Source organism: Schistocerca serialis, chromosome 1, assembly GCF_023864345.2.
Source record: "Schistocerca serialis cubense isolate TAMUIC-IGC-003099 chromosome 1, iqSchSeri2.2, whole genome shotgun sequence".
NCBI lineage: Eukaryota > Metazoa > Arthropoda > Insecta > Orthoptera > Acrididae > Schistocerca > Schistocerca serialis.
The window spans coordinates 650385500-650403197 of NC_064638.1; the positions used below are offsets into that span (position 1 = coordinate 650385500).

Consider the following 17698-nt stretch of genomic DNA (forward strand, 5'->3'; position numbering starts at 1 on the left):
CATCTACTCATCCCCTTGTCTGCTCCCACTCCGGCACTATGCAAGTCTTCTATTCTAGCAACTTATCCACTTGTCTTTTCCCTTTTTCAACTTTTCTGCCCCCTGTCCCCCATTCTGTCCCCCTCCCCCCCCCCCGCCACATCAACCTGGCTTTCACAAGCAGCACTACACCTGCACCTGTCCTTATTCCCACCCCACCCCCACCCTGTTGTTTGTAACACCTTCGATTTATTATCCCGACCTGATCTGATCGAATAGCAGCCCAATATTTATTATTAACACGACCGTGAACCTAATGGGGCTGGCAATCGGAATTAACTGCTACGGAAGTTGTTACATTCTAGTTCGTTCTGCTCAATACTACACCGTATTTACTCGAATCTAAGCCGCACTTTTTTTCCGGTTTTTGTAATCCAAAAAAACGCCTGCGGCTTAGAATCGAGTGCAAAGCAAACGGAAGTTCTGAAAAATGTTGGTAGGTGCCGCCACAACTAACTTCTGCCGTCGAATGTATGTAGCGCTACACAGGAATGCTTTGTAGGCACAAAGATAAATAGTTGCGCCAAAACCTCTGCGTCAGTAAATAAATTTTTAAAAAAAAGGTGGAAGACGAGCTTTTTTTTTCTCCGCCCCGAGTTTCGACCACTGCATTTTCATACATTATCCAACGAAGTAAATACAAATTCCGTATTGTTCATCTTCGAATGTAGCAGAATTTCTATGTACTACGAAAATCCGACTGGCAAGACTGTTTGGTATGTTTGTCAATATGGCCAACTCTACGTTCTGAATTTTTTCCTACCTGTGAGAAGAGATGGTTGCTAATGGGAACCTGATGAAATGTGAATCACATGCAGTATTCTCTTCACCATACGAATAATATGAATATACACATTTTGCCATGTATTCTTTCGTGTTTGCTGCTATCTCATTTAAATGCTGTCTGCCTAATTAACTATGAAACTAGAGCGAATCAACAGCAAACATGAAAGAATATACATATCGTGTCATGTTTATATTCGTATTATTCTTATGCCTAATAGTGATACAGTCAGAAATGAAGCACGGCAACTGACTAGATTTTTAAATTTAAGATGACTCTTAATTTCTGTGCAGTATTTGATGTACTAAAGAAGCGGCCGCAAAGATTTTCAAACGGAGAAAATTTTTCGCCTAACTCTCGTTCAGAACATGTTCTATCATACACAGTGTATTATTTGATTCTTGTTGATCATTATCAAAGAAAGCAGCAGTGTAAGTAACAACAAATAGTAGTCTCTTGCCATTGTTTCGCTAATGAGACGATTCCTCTCTCTCTCTCTCTCTCTCTCTCTCTTTTTTTTTTTAATTGTAAGCGGCGGTAGCGCGCACAAAAGCAAGCCCTGCCGCGAGTGGCGACAGGCTGTAAACAGGCACTGTCAGAATGCGATAAACAATGCATGACACAGTACAGTAATGCATTTTCAGCTGAGAGTGACGTAAACACCTATAACAAAGAAAACGGCACTTATCAGATCAAAGCAAAATAAGCAATCTATTCAAACCAGATGAAGCACGTGAAAAAGGAAGAGTACCTGTATAAATACGGACGGAGCGCCTGACGCATGGCAATGGCTACCTGGTAAAGCTTAACTGCTAAGCTTACGACTCGAACCAAACTACTGTAGCTGTATCGTCATTCATTCGACCTAAATTGTGTTTCATATTACAATGGACTAACTCTGTTTCGAATTGGAGGTGCGGCCTAAAACTTTTCTCTACCATTGAATTTCGAGTCTCAAATTTCACGTGCGGCTTAGATTCGGTAATTTTTTTTCCCCATGGTTTCGAGTCTCATTTTTCAGGTGCGGCTTAGATTCGAGTGCGGCTTAGATTCGAGTAAATACGGTAATACTGAATGTCTGGTAATGAGGAACACCAACACAGTTTTACTAATTACGAACTTATATTATTCTCAAAAGACAAAGAAAAGGAGGGCTGCCTTCGTAATACATATCTAATTACGGCTAATCTCAGCACAGGCTTTCTTCATTTTCCATTATCGTCACATGCTAATCCATCACTGCAATCCAAGGTTAGGCCAGCGCGGTAGACGCGAAACCAAATATCGGCACTAGTAACATCACTAGTAATGTAACTGATCACTTTCACAATGATACTTCTTCACTTTCCTGGTATTAATCTATTACATAGGGGTCTAACCACGGCAATGGCGACACCCTTCTCCGTTAAAGACCTGTATTTCAACAATGGCCTTTACACACATATACCTGCCAACCACACTGGCGCATCTCGACACTCGCTCTCTCATCACTTTATAATCGATGGTTCGTCCTATCGACCTGTGCCGAGTGTAAAGTTATAGTAAGGGCCTACGGACCCCTTACATGTTCCTCCTCCCCCTCTCTATCCCATGGTTCTTTCTTACCCTCACAGCTCATGCCAGATTGCTGATCCCATCATGTGCAGTTGCTTCCGTAGTCTGGCTACATCAGCTGGAAACAATGGTCATGAGTGTGTTTTTGTTTTGGAAGGAGGACTTTTGGCCAAAAGCTTAAATATACGACCGTCTTTTCATTGTGGCTGTCTGTGAGTCAACATCTCTATGTGGTAAGTAACAATCTCTCCATCCTAAACTTTCTTTTGTTTGATGTAGCAGTGTCTGTGTTACAAAATTTGTGCATTGTTTACAGCATCAGCCACTTATTATAACTATACAAACTACAGAGAAACCTATCATTCATATTTTTGTCTCAGTGTCTGAGCCCACAGAAAAACCCCAACAGTACATACAATGTAAATATACACAGGGAATGAAGAGTTCCAATGTAAGGGAGCTAAATTAGAATTTGTACTGTGGACTAATATTTTGTAAAATATGAAATAAGGCAACATCTCCCATGTTGCAACCAGACTTTAGCCACTCAAGAATTCGGTAGGTCGAATTACTCCAGGACAGGAGAGGGTACAGCTTGGGCACTATCTGAAGCACAATGACATAATCCGAATGCTTGCTAACATCCACAAGCTCTGCAACCTCAACCTGGACACTGGAGCAGTAACCGCAGTTTCAAGACATTTCGATAGTGTTGGCATTTCTTCCTGGTCCAGGCCCTGCAGGGTGGAGCAATGGTCGAACCGATGCCATCCTTGTCGCTGAGTCTCTGGACACCTTTCAGTACCCAACACTCGCTTACCATGCCGGAACATAGCCACACTGTCTGCACCATTTCTTGCCACTGTGGGTACAAGACTGATGCCTCACCACGCCCATGGATCATGGATGTCGAGGGTCAATGCTGGGCCACACCAGTAATGGAGTAATGAAGTGTTTATGGGCATGCCGACTGACATACTGCAGGCAGCTTCACCTCCGACATATTCACTTGACACTTCCCAACCCTTTGAACCGACAATGCCTAGTTGGGAGAGCAGTCGTGGTCCTGAATACTAGAAGAACATCTCTTCCATAAGGGTCACAGGATCCCTGATATGGGACTATCCAGCTTGCTGCACCACTACAACTAGCTATCAGAGACAGTACCTAACAGTGACCAATCAACGCTCTGTTCCTTGTCTTCCTGAAGCCATTCGATATAGTTTTGCACTGTTGTACAGTAGAAAAATATGAGCTTACTACCACTGGATCAATTTCTTGACTGGTTCTTGACTTCCTGGTGCACAAAATTCAACACATTGCTCTTAGTGAGTCAAAATTGTCATCCATAGACTTAATTTCATGAGGACCCCAAGTGACAGCTGTATGGCAATTACTGTTCACAATACATTTAAACTACCTGGTGGATACCCTCTGTGAGGCTATTTGCAGACAGTGCTGTGCATACCGGAAAATTACAAAGCCTAAAAATGTCAGTAAAATGCGATGCAGGAGATCAACATTTTGTACATGGATTAGCAGTTGAGCCCCAACATATTGAGTATAAATAACTGAAAATATGTATCACTGCTCTATTAAACTACTGGCAACAAATGACTGAAAATAACAACAGTTTTAAAATATTTACAAGTATACTTCTAGATAGTAAACATTTATATAAAACAAGATGTAAAAAAGTAAGTGCCATGTTTAAATTCACCTGAAGAAGGTAAAATAAATTTAATTGACCCACAAGATGAGTATCAAACCTTATGAAGTATATCTTTATAAAAATAGACAGAAACAAGCAAATAAGAGTTGCACATTTCCTCACAGGTTTGTTTAATAGTGAGAGAGATTCACAACACATACTTATTGCGAAATGACAATAATTGGGAAATTTGAGTTCTTACAGAAAATTATTGACAGTTGTTCATCCCAATAATCATCCACAAATTGAGTAGCAAAGAGGGGAAATGACAGTGTTATGAGAATATCAGCTATCATGCACTGTGGCTACCAAAGTATAGGTGAGGATATAGGTCACAGTTGAGACTTAAAAAGTGTGAATGTAAAGAATGAGACATCTGAACTGTTGACAACGTTCTACAATACTATTCAGAAGATCTAATGCTTGTTACATCAGACAGTCCATATTGTCATTCAATCAAGACCCAGTTTTCCTGAACTACTGATGGGATATCATACTTAACATACACTTTCTTACAAACAACCTCCCATCTTCTATTTAAGTGTACCTAGACAGCACATTTTTTTTTATTTCCAGGTGAGCAATTGCCTATTTTTGAAGTGGCAGCTACTCTTAGTGATTCATTGTTACAGCTTTTCAATAAAGTTACCCACTGGGTAAATGAGGTTATTAAATATACATTCAGAGACTTAAGCCATCTGGGGATACCTTTCAGAAAGCAAAAAGAAGAAAATAAATAAAGGTCTCCATGTTTAATAATATGAACAAGCAAACCAACTACAATCGCAAAGACAATGGAAACGGAGCAGAAATGTACACTACAGATTTGCCTTGTTCAAACTGTTCATTTTATTCAAGTTCATCCTATTTGCAAGAAACACATTGCTCCTGAATACCCATCCCACAACTTTGTTGTCAATCTTTCTGCCAAAACTCTGACCGCTGCAGCAGTCTCAGTACTTTCCAAAAGCTTCGCTTCACCTTAGCCTAAAACCTACCTTCAACCATGCGGGCTTGTAAAGACCCCCCCCCCCCCCCCCCCCTTTCATTCTCTACAGTGGATAAACAGCCAACCAACAACAAAACCCCACATAGTACCTTGTTTGGAACAGTTCCAACCTGCATCCATCTGTGACTCCTCTCCTTCCACCCAGTCATGGCACAGTAATCATTCAACAATTCCTCACTTCTAACCTGGCCTCACCTTTCTTTCCTAAATCACTCCCTAACGAGTCAAACATTGCTCCTATGGAACATACAGCTACTCATAACCTGAAAACCAAGGCTGTCCTGCTCACAAAGGCATCACCACTATGGTCATGAATCTCAATGAAAACCTGACATCTCAATCCATCTCCCTCCTCACACTGGCAACCCCATGCACTCCTAACCTTTTTCCTCCTGTACAAACCGAAACCCAGAGGACTTCCTACTAGGCATCATACTGTGGCTTATTACAATGGTCCCACAGAATGAACCTCTTCCCTTTGTTTACTAACACCTGCAAACTATTGTTTGTATCTTTCTTCCTACATCCAAGACACAGTTCACTTCCATCACCATCTTTCCACAGTTCCTATCCCATTACCACCAGAATAGTTGTGGGCCACTGCGGATGTAACATTCTTATTTACCAACAATCCCCATGCCCATGGCTTTGAGGCCATGAAACACTACCTTTCCCACCATCCTCCTGATACCAAACCCACCAACTCTTTCTTAATCCTCCTCACCAACCACATCCTGACACTATTATTTCACTTTTGAAGGCACAAATCTTCAAGCAAATCCATGTACTGCCAAGGGTACAGGCATGACATTTATGGGCCATTTGAAGGAATACGTCATAGTCAGTCAACACCTAAAACCACTTACCTGGTTCAGATTCACTGATGACGTTTTCATGATCTTGACTCACGGCAAAGACAACCTTTGATTTTTCATCTATAACAGTAACATTTACTTCAAAAGCCACTTCACCTAGTCCTTCTCAACTCAATGCTCCACCTTCCTACATGTCGATCTCAACCCCTCAGATGGGCCCATAAATACGTTTCTTCATATCAAGTGCACCCACGACTACCAAACCAAGACTTCTACTTCACCTGTTCAATGTGAATAGTCTTCCTAACAGCCTCACCAACAATGACAACACAGCTGCAGCGAAAAGCAAGAGTTGTCGAAGTATACCAATAACCTAAGCATTTCCTCCTCTGATGCTAGTAAACCTGTTAACAAGCCATGGACCAGCACTCCTCTGATCACCCACTAGCACCATGGCCTAGCCTCAACCAAGGCTTTGACTATCTCTCATAGTCACCTGAGATGAAGAATATCACAACCAATATAATACCAAAATAGTATTTTGCCACCCACTGAACTCATAGACTAACCTTGAGCAATTCTATTTACATTTGAACCTCTCACTCCCTTGTGGATTATCAAGATTTCAAGGCCTGTCCCATACTCTCGCCCACCGCCTCCAACCACAGTCCAGCCACAGGCAGGGTCACACGGTCACATTTGAGAGGCAGCTTGTTTGCCTTTATTTGTGCCGGGGGAGGGGGGGGGGGGGGGAGGGGGGGGGGGGTGCAAAATCATGTGAGGTCATAAGTGCCCATGCCATGTCAGAACCTTACAACATCTATAAGTAAAAGAAGTTGAAAGCGACTACACGCTAAGCCCACTGAACGGAAGAAAAGAGAGCTAAAAACAAGGATGTCCCCTTGGAGAAATGTCCACAATACACACCATAGACAGTGGATGTCCCTAACAAAAAATTAAATGCCATTCGCCATAATGCTGTTATGGGTAAAAAGTAAAACTTGATCGACTGACTGTGTGTCATTCACTAAAATGGTTGATAACTTAGATGGCAAACATACACTGAAACACAAGCAGTTAAAAAAAAAAAAAAAAAAAGACACTGCATCAAGAAATGGCAAACCATCAAAGATTGATGATAATGAGCACACAGTGGTTGGGGAGCACCACTTAACAAATGGCAATGCCCAATACACAACCTACTTAAAATGATCTCCTCGCAACGAGAGGGCCGAGAGGAGGTCCGCCAAGTTGCTGGGAGAGATTTACTCACTGGAGCTCGTTCCCATGAAAAGAAGACCACTGGTGGTGCTAAAATGAGACAGCCTGCTGAGAGGCAGTAACACAGAGATCATCTAACGAAACGGAAGCGCTAGTACACCGAGGTAGAAAGAATGCAGCCTTGGCAGCTGTCTCATTTCCAGCCAGATCGACGTGACCAGGAACCAGCATGAACATTAGATGACTCCCTCAACAGTGAGCAAGTGGAAGCTTTCTTGGATCTATTGCACTAAGGGATGGACTGTGTACAACACACACTGGCTCTGAAAAGCACTGGAGAGTTGGAGCATATGACACAATTAAAAAGTTTGTGTTGCTGTATGTACTGGGTGGCCTGATAGAGGGCAAAGAGCTATACTGTAGAAATTGAGCAGTGTTCTGCAAGCTGATACTAAAAATGGTCCGTGCCAATTACAAAGGCATACCCGACACCACAGTTGGGCTCAGAGCCATCACTGCACAAGAAGGTAGTATCGCTAAGTTGCTTGTAAAGGTCGAGAAACTTACATTGATATATCGAATCAGGAGTAGTGACCTTGGGAAGCAAATGAAGTCCAAGATGAACATGGACCACTGTAGGAAGCCAAGGCAGTGAAGGATTCACACCCATCAGGAACGTGGCAGGAAGTTATGGTAGCTGCCAGAGCAGTAGCCCAAAGCTAACTCTAGGAGGTAACAGAGACGAAGGGTGTGCCCCGTACTGGAAGTTAACGTAGTCTCAAAAAAAAAAGGGACACAGGATGGGTGGCCAAGCATGGAAGACAAATGGCATGTGTTCTGCCGAAGAGCACATCATGCTGATATGACAGTGGTAGTTCGGCAGCTTCTGCATGTAGATTCTCAACTGGGCTGATGTAAATGGCAATAGTGATCAAACTTATTCCACAATTGTGGATCATGTTAAGATGGCATAAAGTGGATGGACATGCAGACAAATAAACGACGCACCCATAGTCTACTTTCGAACGGACAAGTGATCCGTATACATGGAGGCGGGTGGCACACGAGAGGACCAAGAAAGTTTCCTATTAAATATGAGCCCCATGAATTTTGTAGTTTCAGTGACCGATAGAGCAACAGGCCCCAGATGTGAAGATGTTGGAAGAAACCCACTGCACTGCCAAAATTAATACCGACGTTTTAGTCAGTGGAAAAGCCAAAGCCTTAGTGGATGCTCCACAAGTAAAGAGGTCCAAGACATTGCTGAAGATGCCGCTCAAGGAGACAAGTTTGTGTAGAACTGCAATACAACGCAAAGTCGTCGATGAAAAGAGCCAGAGATGCCTGGTGGGAGACAGGCCATAATAAAGTTAATGGATGTAGCAAACAGGTGAGGCAAGAAAGCTGAACTCATATAAACCTTGAAAACTCGGTCTTTTAAAAATTCCTGAAGGAATTGTGGTCAGTGGCCTCAGATGCCCCATGTTCATCAAGTACGGAGGATACAAGCCCTCAAGCAGATATCGTAGGCTTTCTCCAAATCAAAAAACATGGCCACAATCTGGTATTTCTGCAGAAAATGCTCATGACATGGGTTGACAAAGTGACGAGATGGTGAATTGCAGAGCAGTGTGCATGAAATCCACATTGTGCAGTGGTCAGTAGAATGCGAGACTCAAGCTACTATACCACCCGGCCATGAATCAAACATTCCACTCACCACCTGGCAAACACAGCTGGTGACGGAAATGGGGCAGTAGCTAGAAGGAACGTGTTTGTCTTTACCAGGCTTATGTATGGGTATGGCAGTGACTCCATGCCAGCAGCATCTGCTGAAATGGGACTATATGTACGATGTAGAAAATGCCTGCCAGCAAGAGAGGTGTTGTAACATCTGAATGTGAACATCATCTGGCCCTGGGGTGAAAGATTAGGATGAGGTGAGAACATAGTCAAGCTCCCTCATGGTGAATGCAGTATTGTAGCATTTGCGATTCTGAGAGGTGAAGGATATCACCCGAGTCACCTCCACTCATTTCCAGGGTGAAATGCAGGGTGATAGTGTGTCAAGTTCCAAATTTCCACAGAATAACAGCTGAGGTGCTGGAGGTAACAACAGGGTCCATAACGACATTGTTTGCTATGGTCGGGAGGGGGGGGGGGAGGGGGGGGGGGGGGGGAGAGAGATCGGTAAATGAACCTTGGTCTCAGATAGCTGATGGAGGTTGCCCCACACAATGAAAGAGGAAGTGAAACTGTTGAAAGAAGTATTACAAGAAATGCAGCTAGCTTTTTTGCTGTTCTGAAGAATGTGTCAACACTGCGCACACGACAGTTTATAACTAATACAATTCACCATTGTAGTACAATCATTAAAAAAAAAACAGAGAGCATATCTTTGCATGCAAATCCTGTTGTCGCATGTCTCAGTCCACCAGGCAACCAGGACATGGTGTGGTAAAGAAGAATGGCAAGATATGGAACATTCTGTGGTGGTAAGAATGACATTCATAAGGTACTCTACTCAGTCATCACAACTGGGGAAATGTTGATCACGAGGGAGGAGTAAAGCCTCCACTCGGCCTTAGGAAGCTGCCAACTGGGTTTACATGAAGGTGGCCTAGGAGTCAGCAAATGGACAGTGCACAGGAAATGGTCACTTGAGTACAATATGTGTCGGAGAGAGCAGACCACATGAGACGGCAGGTAAGCTGGGCAGCGCAGAATAAGAGGTCTAAACAGGAACAGATGTGTGTGGAGTCTGAAAGGAATATGGGCGTTCCTTTGTTAAGGCAGATGAGGTTGAGTTGATTGAGTAAGTCAGGTAAGAGGGAACCTCCCAGACAGTTTCTCAAAGAACTCCAAAGGTGACGGTGGATGTTAAGCCACCTGGCAGCAAAAGGAGGTGGGGAAGGTGACCAACGAGCTGGAGTACGTCTGCCCTGGTGACAGTGAAATAGAAAAGGTGAAACGAGGAAGGAAAATGTGGAACGCAACGGCTTGCAGCCAGGTGTTCAGTGACACAGTTTGGCTATGGACATCATCCTGAATGAGCAGCATGACCCCCACATGAGACGGAATGCCGCCCTCAGGGAGGGAAGCCCGAAGCAGACCGGAAAGAAACGTGATAGGTCAAAATGGTTGCGAGGACACAATTTAAATTCTTTGAAGCAGACAAGAACTGGACATGGCAACTCCAAGAGCAGCTATAATTCCTCCTTGTTGGCTCTAATGCCACAAACGTTCCACTGGAGACAAGTCAGAACAGGGAATGGGGTGGAGGGGACAAACGGAAGGCTGTCGCTGAGGTGGCTGCTGAGTGCCAGCCCTCGAAGACTCACTGCTATAGGGTGCAGGGGTTGGAGGATCCTGTTCCATGAAATCCACGGAGGCATCGGCATTCTCCTAATGTCAGACAAATGATAGACAGTGCACACCAGTGAAATACAGGTCAGATAGGTGAGGGTATCACATAGACACTGCAGAAGAGGATGTCTGAGTCAGGGAAGGAGAAGATCGTTTGCCTTTGCTCAATTTCTTGGAGCCTTTACAATTGGCAGACAAAGACTCAGACATTTGTTGGCTGGAGGGGCATAAAAACTCTTCGTGAGAGTGTTTCTTTTGTTCTTTCCAGCCTTTCAGTCGTGTAGCGGGTGATTTCGCCACCGGGGGTGCAGATTTGGTGGGCTGTTGCACAGCTGTAGTGGGAGACGGGGATGTTACCACAATACAGAGCGATTTACAACTTCAGGACTGAACAGGAGGTCACAAGCCTGTGTGGTCAAGTCCTCATGGAGCAAGGCATAGCAAGAATGGTACTGTAGTGCCAGATGGTCAAATGAAGGACATTTGACTTGCCAGCAACTTGCAAGTGACAAGGTACAGTACTTTTTCCTTCACCTGGATCTTCTAGAAGGCCCGTTCATCGGGACACATACGACACTAACTGGTTGGTTTGGTGCTTATGGGTGCTCAACAGCAAGGTTACCAGGAGACACTCAAGGAACGAGGCAGCATGGTCACCATTACAATTGATACACCCACCCTAATTCAGTGACATAATGTTCAATTTTCCCTTTGGTCAGACCGAGGAGTGAGTGTAAATAACATCTTGTGAAGAATTCAGCATATAATGAGCCTTGACACGAACAGTATAGTTGTGGAGGAGCAAAGCTGCAAGCAGTTGTTGGGCATGAAAATCGCAATTGATCTCCAGGAGTAAAGTCTGAATAATAAACTGATTAACTGTAGCAAAGGAATGAGCTTCTTCGGTATGTGACACCATGAGAAACTGAGGTGCAACTGGGAGAGTCATTGAATCTTTAGCCTCATTCTATTTATGTTTAGTAGACATAGACTGAGATGAAGATGATTGGTTCATTGTGAAAAAATCCCCCATGATTGTGTCGGACAGTGCGCTCTTTCCAACTGGGAGCCCCCTCAGAGGGGGGCTCATGTGCCTTACGTGGTTGTTCACAACTCAGGTCACACCTCCTGAACTCTAGACAGAAGGATCAATTGTCAATTTGGAAGGTAACAGCTCAGGCAGTCACCCCTCCCTGGGCCTAACCTGCACCAAGGGATACACGCAAATCCTATCTGTCAAGCCAGGGCTGGGAGGAGATTAGTGTTTAACGTCCTGTCGACAACGAGGTCATTAGAGACGGAGCGCAAGCTTGGATTAGGGAAGGATGGGGAAGGAAATCGGCTGTGCCCTTTCAAAGGAACCATCCCAGCATTTACCTGAAACGATTTAGGGAAATCACGGAAAACCTAAATCAGGATGCCCGGAGACGGAATTGAACCGTCGTCCTCCTGAATGCGAGTCCAGTGTGCTAATCACTGTGCCACCTGGCTCGGTCCCGGGGCTGGGAATTACACATTACCCAGTCACCTGTTACATGTTAAACGTGTGGGCTGGCCTTCAGAAGTGCACAGGGAGGAGCTAGAAACAGGGAGGAAGAAGAAACAAAGAGAGATCTGAAACCCTGAAGAGGGGAGGAAATGGAGAACGAAGAAAGAAGGAAAAACAGACAAGGTATTGTTTCAATAACGGGCTACTGAAAATAGCCAAGACACGTTCCCCAAGGGACGGGAAAAAGAATAGCTGAACAACAGATGTGCAGCATGTAAAAGGAAGAGGTGCTGCAATGGCTGGGGTCCTGTGGTGGTAGCCAAGCATGAACTCACCAAAGATTTGGTGGGGAGGTGAGGGGGAGGAGGGGACGTGGGGGGTGGGAGGAGGTAGTGAAGCAGCTATGTTATATATTGCCTCTGCAGCAGTTACTGGACAGCACTCTATGTGGGTGTGACAGGTAATCAAGTGTCTGCTCACATGAATGTTCACGCTTACAACTGTGGCCAACTACAAACTTGACCATCAGTTGCCAAACATGCTGCACACCACTACACAAATTTCTTTTACAGTTGCTTCACTAGGTGTGGCCTTTGGATATTCCCAGCATGAGTTCCTCTGAACTACGCAGGCGGGAATTCTCTCTTCACTATAAACTGAGGAATTGGAGTACTGTTTTCTCACACCTCTCTTCCTCCACTCCTATATGATCTCTCTCTCTCTCTCTCTCTCTCTCTCTCTCTCTCTCTCTCTCTCTCTCCCCCCCCCCCCTCCCTCCACAAGTTTCCTCTTCTCTCTCCCCTCCCCCCACCCCCATCCTGTATTTTCTCGCTTGTGCTTCTTTCTCTTTCTACAACACTTCCCTATACCCACGGAACTCCATTTCCAAAACAAAGCAACTGGTTCTCAGTTATTAAAATGTTGCTGCAGCAGTCTGTGTTGGGTGTCTATGTGACAGCGTGTGTGAATGGGTGTACTGTCTCCTAGAAAAAGAGTCCGAGCTCAAAGCCTCTTGAACACTGTTTTCTGTTACATTTATCTATCTGTCACACATCAGCCTGATATAAATGAGTGGTTGCCTTTACCTTATTTAAGGTATTGTTCTACCCATCAACTTCCAATACTGCTGTAATTTGTAGAGCGTTTTTCTAAGATGTCACCATGTAAGTCTTATGTAACACATATGCCCTCAAAACATTTCTTATCACAACATCAAATTGGGTTTAGCACAACATAAATGTACAGGATTTTTCTAGCAAAGAAAACTTTTCTGGGTTCCATAGAAGGCTTAGTGAAGATATTACATGCCAACTACATTTCTTTAGAAAATATAAGAGTAAATAAAGAATTAATTTTTAGATACTCTAGGAACTTGAGATCTCAATTCACATAGAATATAACAGCCGTTAAGAATTAAAATGGAAAAACTATTGGATACAAACTAGACATGAAAGAAATAACAGCATTTCTTTGCAGCATGTTATTGAACATTAAAAACAACGATAAACGTACCTGCAATTTTCTTTTTGCCATTCCAATAGTATCTCTCGTCGACACTGTAAGTTTGACATCAGTGCACGTAGAAGACAGCCTTAGCTTCAAAATCATTTCCAAGCCTCCATCAACTGGTTCTGTTAAAAATTAAAGTTGGATTATAACTTGACATACAGAAAAAAAGGAAAATGTATAGAATGACTCACCAGTAATTACCTTCAGGAGGCAAAAATTCAAGTACTGCCAATGCTTTTTGACAGTAATTCGTATTTCACCACCTAAGGATATGTACTGACCAGCTATTCTGTCTCCTTGCATGAGATGAAAGTTCCACAACTTTGAAAATGCTATAAAGCTCACAAGACATCACTTTTGTTGGAACAAAACTTGTTCTTCACTTCAGTTTTAAAATGTTATGTACACAATAATTAATGTGAAATACTGTCACTTTAAACAGCAGAGACATACATGTAGCTAGCTGCTCAATATGGCCACTGACTTTCCCTTCGTGGCAAGCCAGCATTAGGTCACAGAGGTATTGCTCATTGACTAACATTCATGATGTCATAGAAAAGGCAGCTTGGTTGTTAAATACAAACCAACAGATATCTCTGCAGTAGCCATTCTAGCAAGTAAAGTAGCAGCTCATTACACCTTCAAGTGGTACTTGCATTGCTATTTTGGAAGCTACTGCTGCCTTTTATTATCCATTAACTGAGAACCTGCTACGTTCATTCTCATGACTTTTAAAAATCTCTGATTACTTTCCCTTTTAATTTTTCAAAGGTTGCACTGTCTAATCTCAAAGACTCTGTCTTCTCAGTAATCCCATGTTACTGGAGTATTTTTCTTATTTAAAAAGCATCCACAAACTAGGCACATTGACTCATTCACAGGTGTCTTTCTCATGCACTGAAAACACATGATGCTTCAAATAAAATGCATCATGGAAACTTCTATGACAAACTCCACTCTGATGGCAATGAGAAGTTTTGTGGATCCTTTTAATATGGGATGCACATCTTTGAAAACTTACAAAACTCTTTCAACACTTTTCTAAAAATTCTTTTTGAATATTACTATTACAAAGTGCCACAGTAACGTGATCAAACTGCAAAGACTGCAGAGACATCCAGTGGTTTGTGCTTAATGACCATGCTGCCTTTCATATGAAGTCATGAATGTTAACCAATATGTTAAACAATATGCCCTGTGGGGGCATACTGTCCACATTTGCAAAGCACTGCACATCTCTGGGATACAAAATACACTGGTGTCCAAAATTAAAGCAACAAATGGAAATTTTTCAAGGTTGCATTTATTTTGCCACAAAACAGTATAAACGGTTTATGGTAAAGTAGAAATGATGTAAAGAATACAGAACTTAAACAAATGCAAGATACAAAATGGTAGACGAAAATGTTGTTTCTTTTATTCCAACTTAACGGATTTGCGCGCACTTTCCGACAACTGGTTAATGTGCTCAGTATAGGGTGTGACCACCTCTGGCAGTAGTACAGGCCTTATGATGGCAGGACATGCTGTGAATGATGTCATCAACCTCATATTGAGGCAGTACTGCCCATTCTTTCTGCAGAGCTGCTTGTAAGTGTTGGAGACTGATTGTTGGATGCCGGCGTGATAAAATTTGTCTCCCTAGTGCATTCCAAACGTGCTCTATGGGATTCAAATTTGGAGAGTGAGAAGGCCACACTAAGTGCGTAATAGCTTCAGTTTCCAAGAAAACATCAACCACCCGTGCTGTACGAGGTCGAGAAGTCTGGGCCCACAGCTACTCATAACAACTGCAGGTGAGGTGCAAAGATCTCGTCACAGTACCAGACACCAGTTAAAACTTGCCGACACACTGGTGCAATTTCACAAAGAGATGTTTGAGTGGTCAACATAATCACTGCCCACTCTATTAGGGATCCTCCTCGATATTGGTCTCTTTCCATGATGTTTGGGTCTCGATATCGTGTTCCACCTTACCTCCAGATGGGACATTCACTTCTGTGAAGACGCGGCATACATAAACACACAGCATATCTCCGACAATAAAGGCCATTCTGCTGAAACCTTCGGTTCACTGAGTCTCGATACAACATGTGCAGTGTATGTTTCAAGGTTGATGCCAGTTGCTGTGCAGTGCTAAGGCAGTACCGTCATGCCCCTACAGCCAAATAACGGTCCTCTCCTTCTGGTGTCACATATGGTCAGCCCTCTCCTGGTCTTCGGAATACAGTTTCGGTCTCTATAAACTGTCACAACATCCAAGCAGCAACAGAACAATTCACATTAAGCCAGAGAGCCACATCAGTTTACAAGTGTCCTGCTTCCATTTTTCCTGTGGCACCCCACCGCAGGGAGTCTGGTAGGTGTCTTGTCTGTGCCATAGTGCACCGTCTGCGACTGTGTACACACCGTCTGTGGACATGAAACTGCCCGAAAAAAACACTATCCCATTTGATAGGTGCCCTGACATCACTGATGGCACGGTTGTCCATTTGAGCCATGCACAGCTAGTGTTCATGACATTTATTCTTTGTCATCTTCTATTAGGGTACTGCAGCCTCGTTTTCTTATTCCATTTATTGGCGTCACTAACTTCCTGCCTCATTTGTGTGTGAGCGGCAGCAGCAGTGCATATAGGTAAGTGCACTGCTGTACTATTTCTGGAGCGACCGATAGTATTTCCGGGTCATTGTATGTCTGGCAGTCAGTTGGAAATGGACCAGCAGTGCAGTCGGGACGCAGCAGCAGTGAAGTTGGGGATGGTGCGACAGTGAGGCGCCGACAGCCTGTTCTCGCCGACTGCTGGCGACACACATGAACTGTCCGACGGAGGGAGATTGGAGCCGGACGACTGTTGGTTGGTCGTTCGTCTCATCGGCCGACGAATATTTGGTCCTTTCACTGTTTCCGGGCTTGGACAGTTGGTCGGTTGGCAGGGTCCATGCGCTGTCGGAGTATGAAGGGCTGTTCCCAATGCTACGAGGTCTGTGGCTCACCAATCCCGGACATGAAAGTTGAGCCTTTACTTAATCTATCAACCAGCTCCAACTTTTCACATTGCATCATTTGAATTTCGTCGTGGGCTGTTGGGACATTCCCGCGAGCAACGTGTGATTTCAAGGTGGCGAAATTCTAGCTGCCCTCCTGAGGAGTTTGATTATTTTGGAATTGAAGTGCACCAGCGGAATATTCTGCCTTGTGGCCATTAACGTTCCGGTTACCTGCCCTGGCCGTTGACGTAAATTCAGGCAGTGTATTTTCCTCGTCGTGTTGTGGCTGTCCAGCACGGCGTGTAGTTTGACAGCCGAATGTGTAATTCGTTGTGGGCAGCGATACCTTCTCCTTTGTTCCATTGAACTCCCTGTTGTGTGCTGGTCAGGTGGAGCGGAAGTTATCCTGTCACTTGGTCTGTTGTCTGTCTATCGGTTGGGTTGCCGTCAGATTTAAGATTGTTGGGCCGACTGCCTGTCTCACCTAAGCGAGCATTAATGTTTGAATTCCAGGCCGACCCTTGGAAACCTCTGCCATTTTAATGTGTTGTCTTTTCTTATTTGTCCTTGTTGTTTATGTATGGCTTCTAGCCAATTTTAAATTAAAGTTGTTTGTTTTGCCCTTAAGGCGAGAGATTGTTTGGGCCTTCAGCCTAATTTAGAGAAATGTTTTAAGATGAGGCCTTCTGTTTTTCAAAATTCAAATTCTTGTTTTTGAGTCTGAAGTGATTGGCCTTCAGCCGGTTTTAAATTAAAGTTGTTGTGCCCTTGAGGCATGAAATTGAATGGCGCATTTAATCAGGAATTAAGTTCTAAAATTAATGTTTGGCTTGCTCTGTTTTTAATGTTATCTTTACTCTTGTAATGTTTATCAAATGAATAAAGTAGTATGTTCGAATGCAACTGACAGCCACTCCTTTTGGCCCCTTTCCACAAATTAAACTGTCTGTCATGTCCTGTGGGTATAGCAGGGGATCTCACCTTGACTGGAATGCCATATTCTGTTCATAATACGACTGTAGGAACATCTGTTGACAGTTTGTACAATTATATCATGAATTGGATACAGGACGGAGAAAAAGTAATTTTTTTGCTTTAATTTTGGACAACAGTGAATACAAAAAAAGAGCCAAAGTGATGTTAAAGAACAAATTTCTTGGCCTATGTTATTAAAGGGTGCGAAAGAACTCAGCTGACATATTAAGTGATTA

The 17698-nt window shown here is 43.5% G+C and overlaps 1 protein-coding gene across 1 annotated transcript in view; it reads right to left on the bottom strand.

The window, feature by feature from the left end:
* LOC126479123 (ubiquitin domain-containing protein 1) overlaps window positions 1–17698 on the bottom strand; it is a 75435-nt gene that overhangs the window by 19838 nt on the left and 37899 nt on the right. Inside the window, exon 4 of the mRNA XM_050103756.1 lies at window positions 13501–13619. Coding sequence (XP_049959713.1) covers window positions 13501–13619 — 119 coding nt within the window. The remainder of the gene's footprint in view (window positions 1–13500; window positions 13620–17698) is intronic.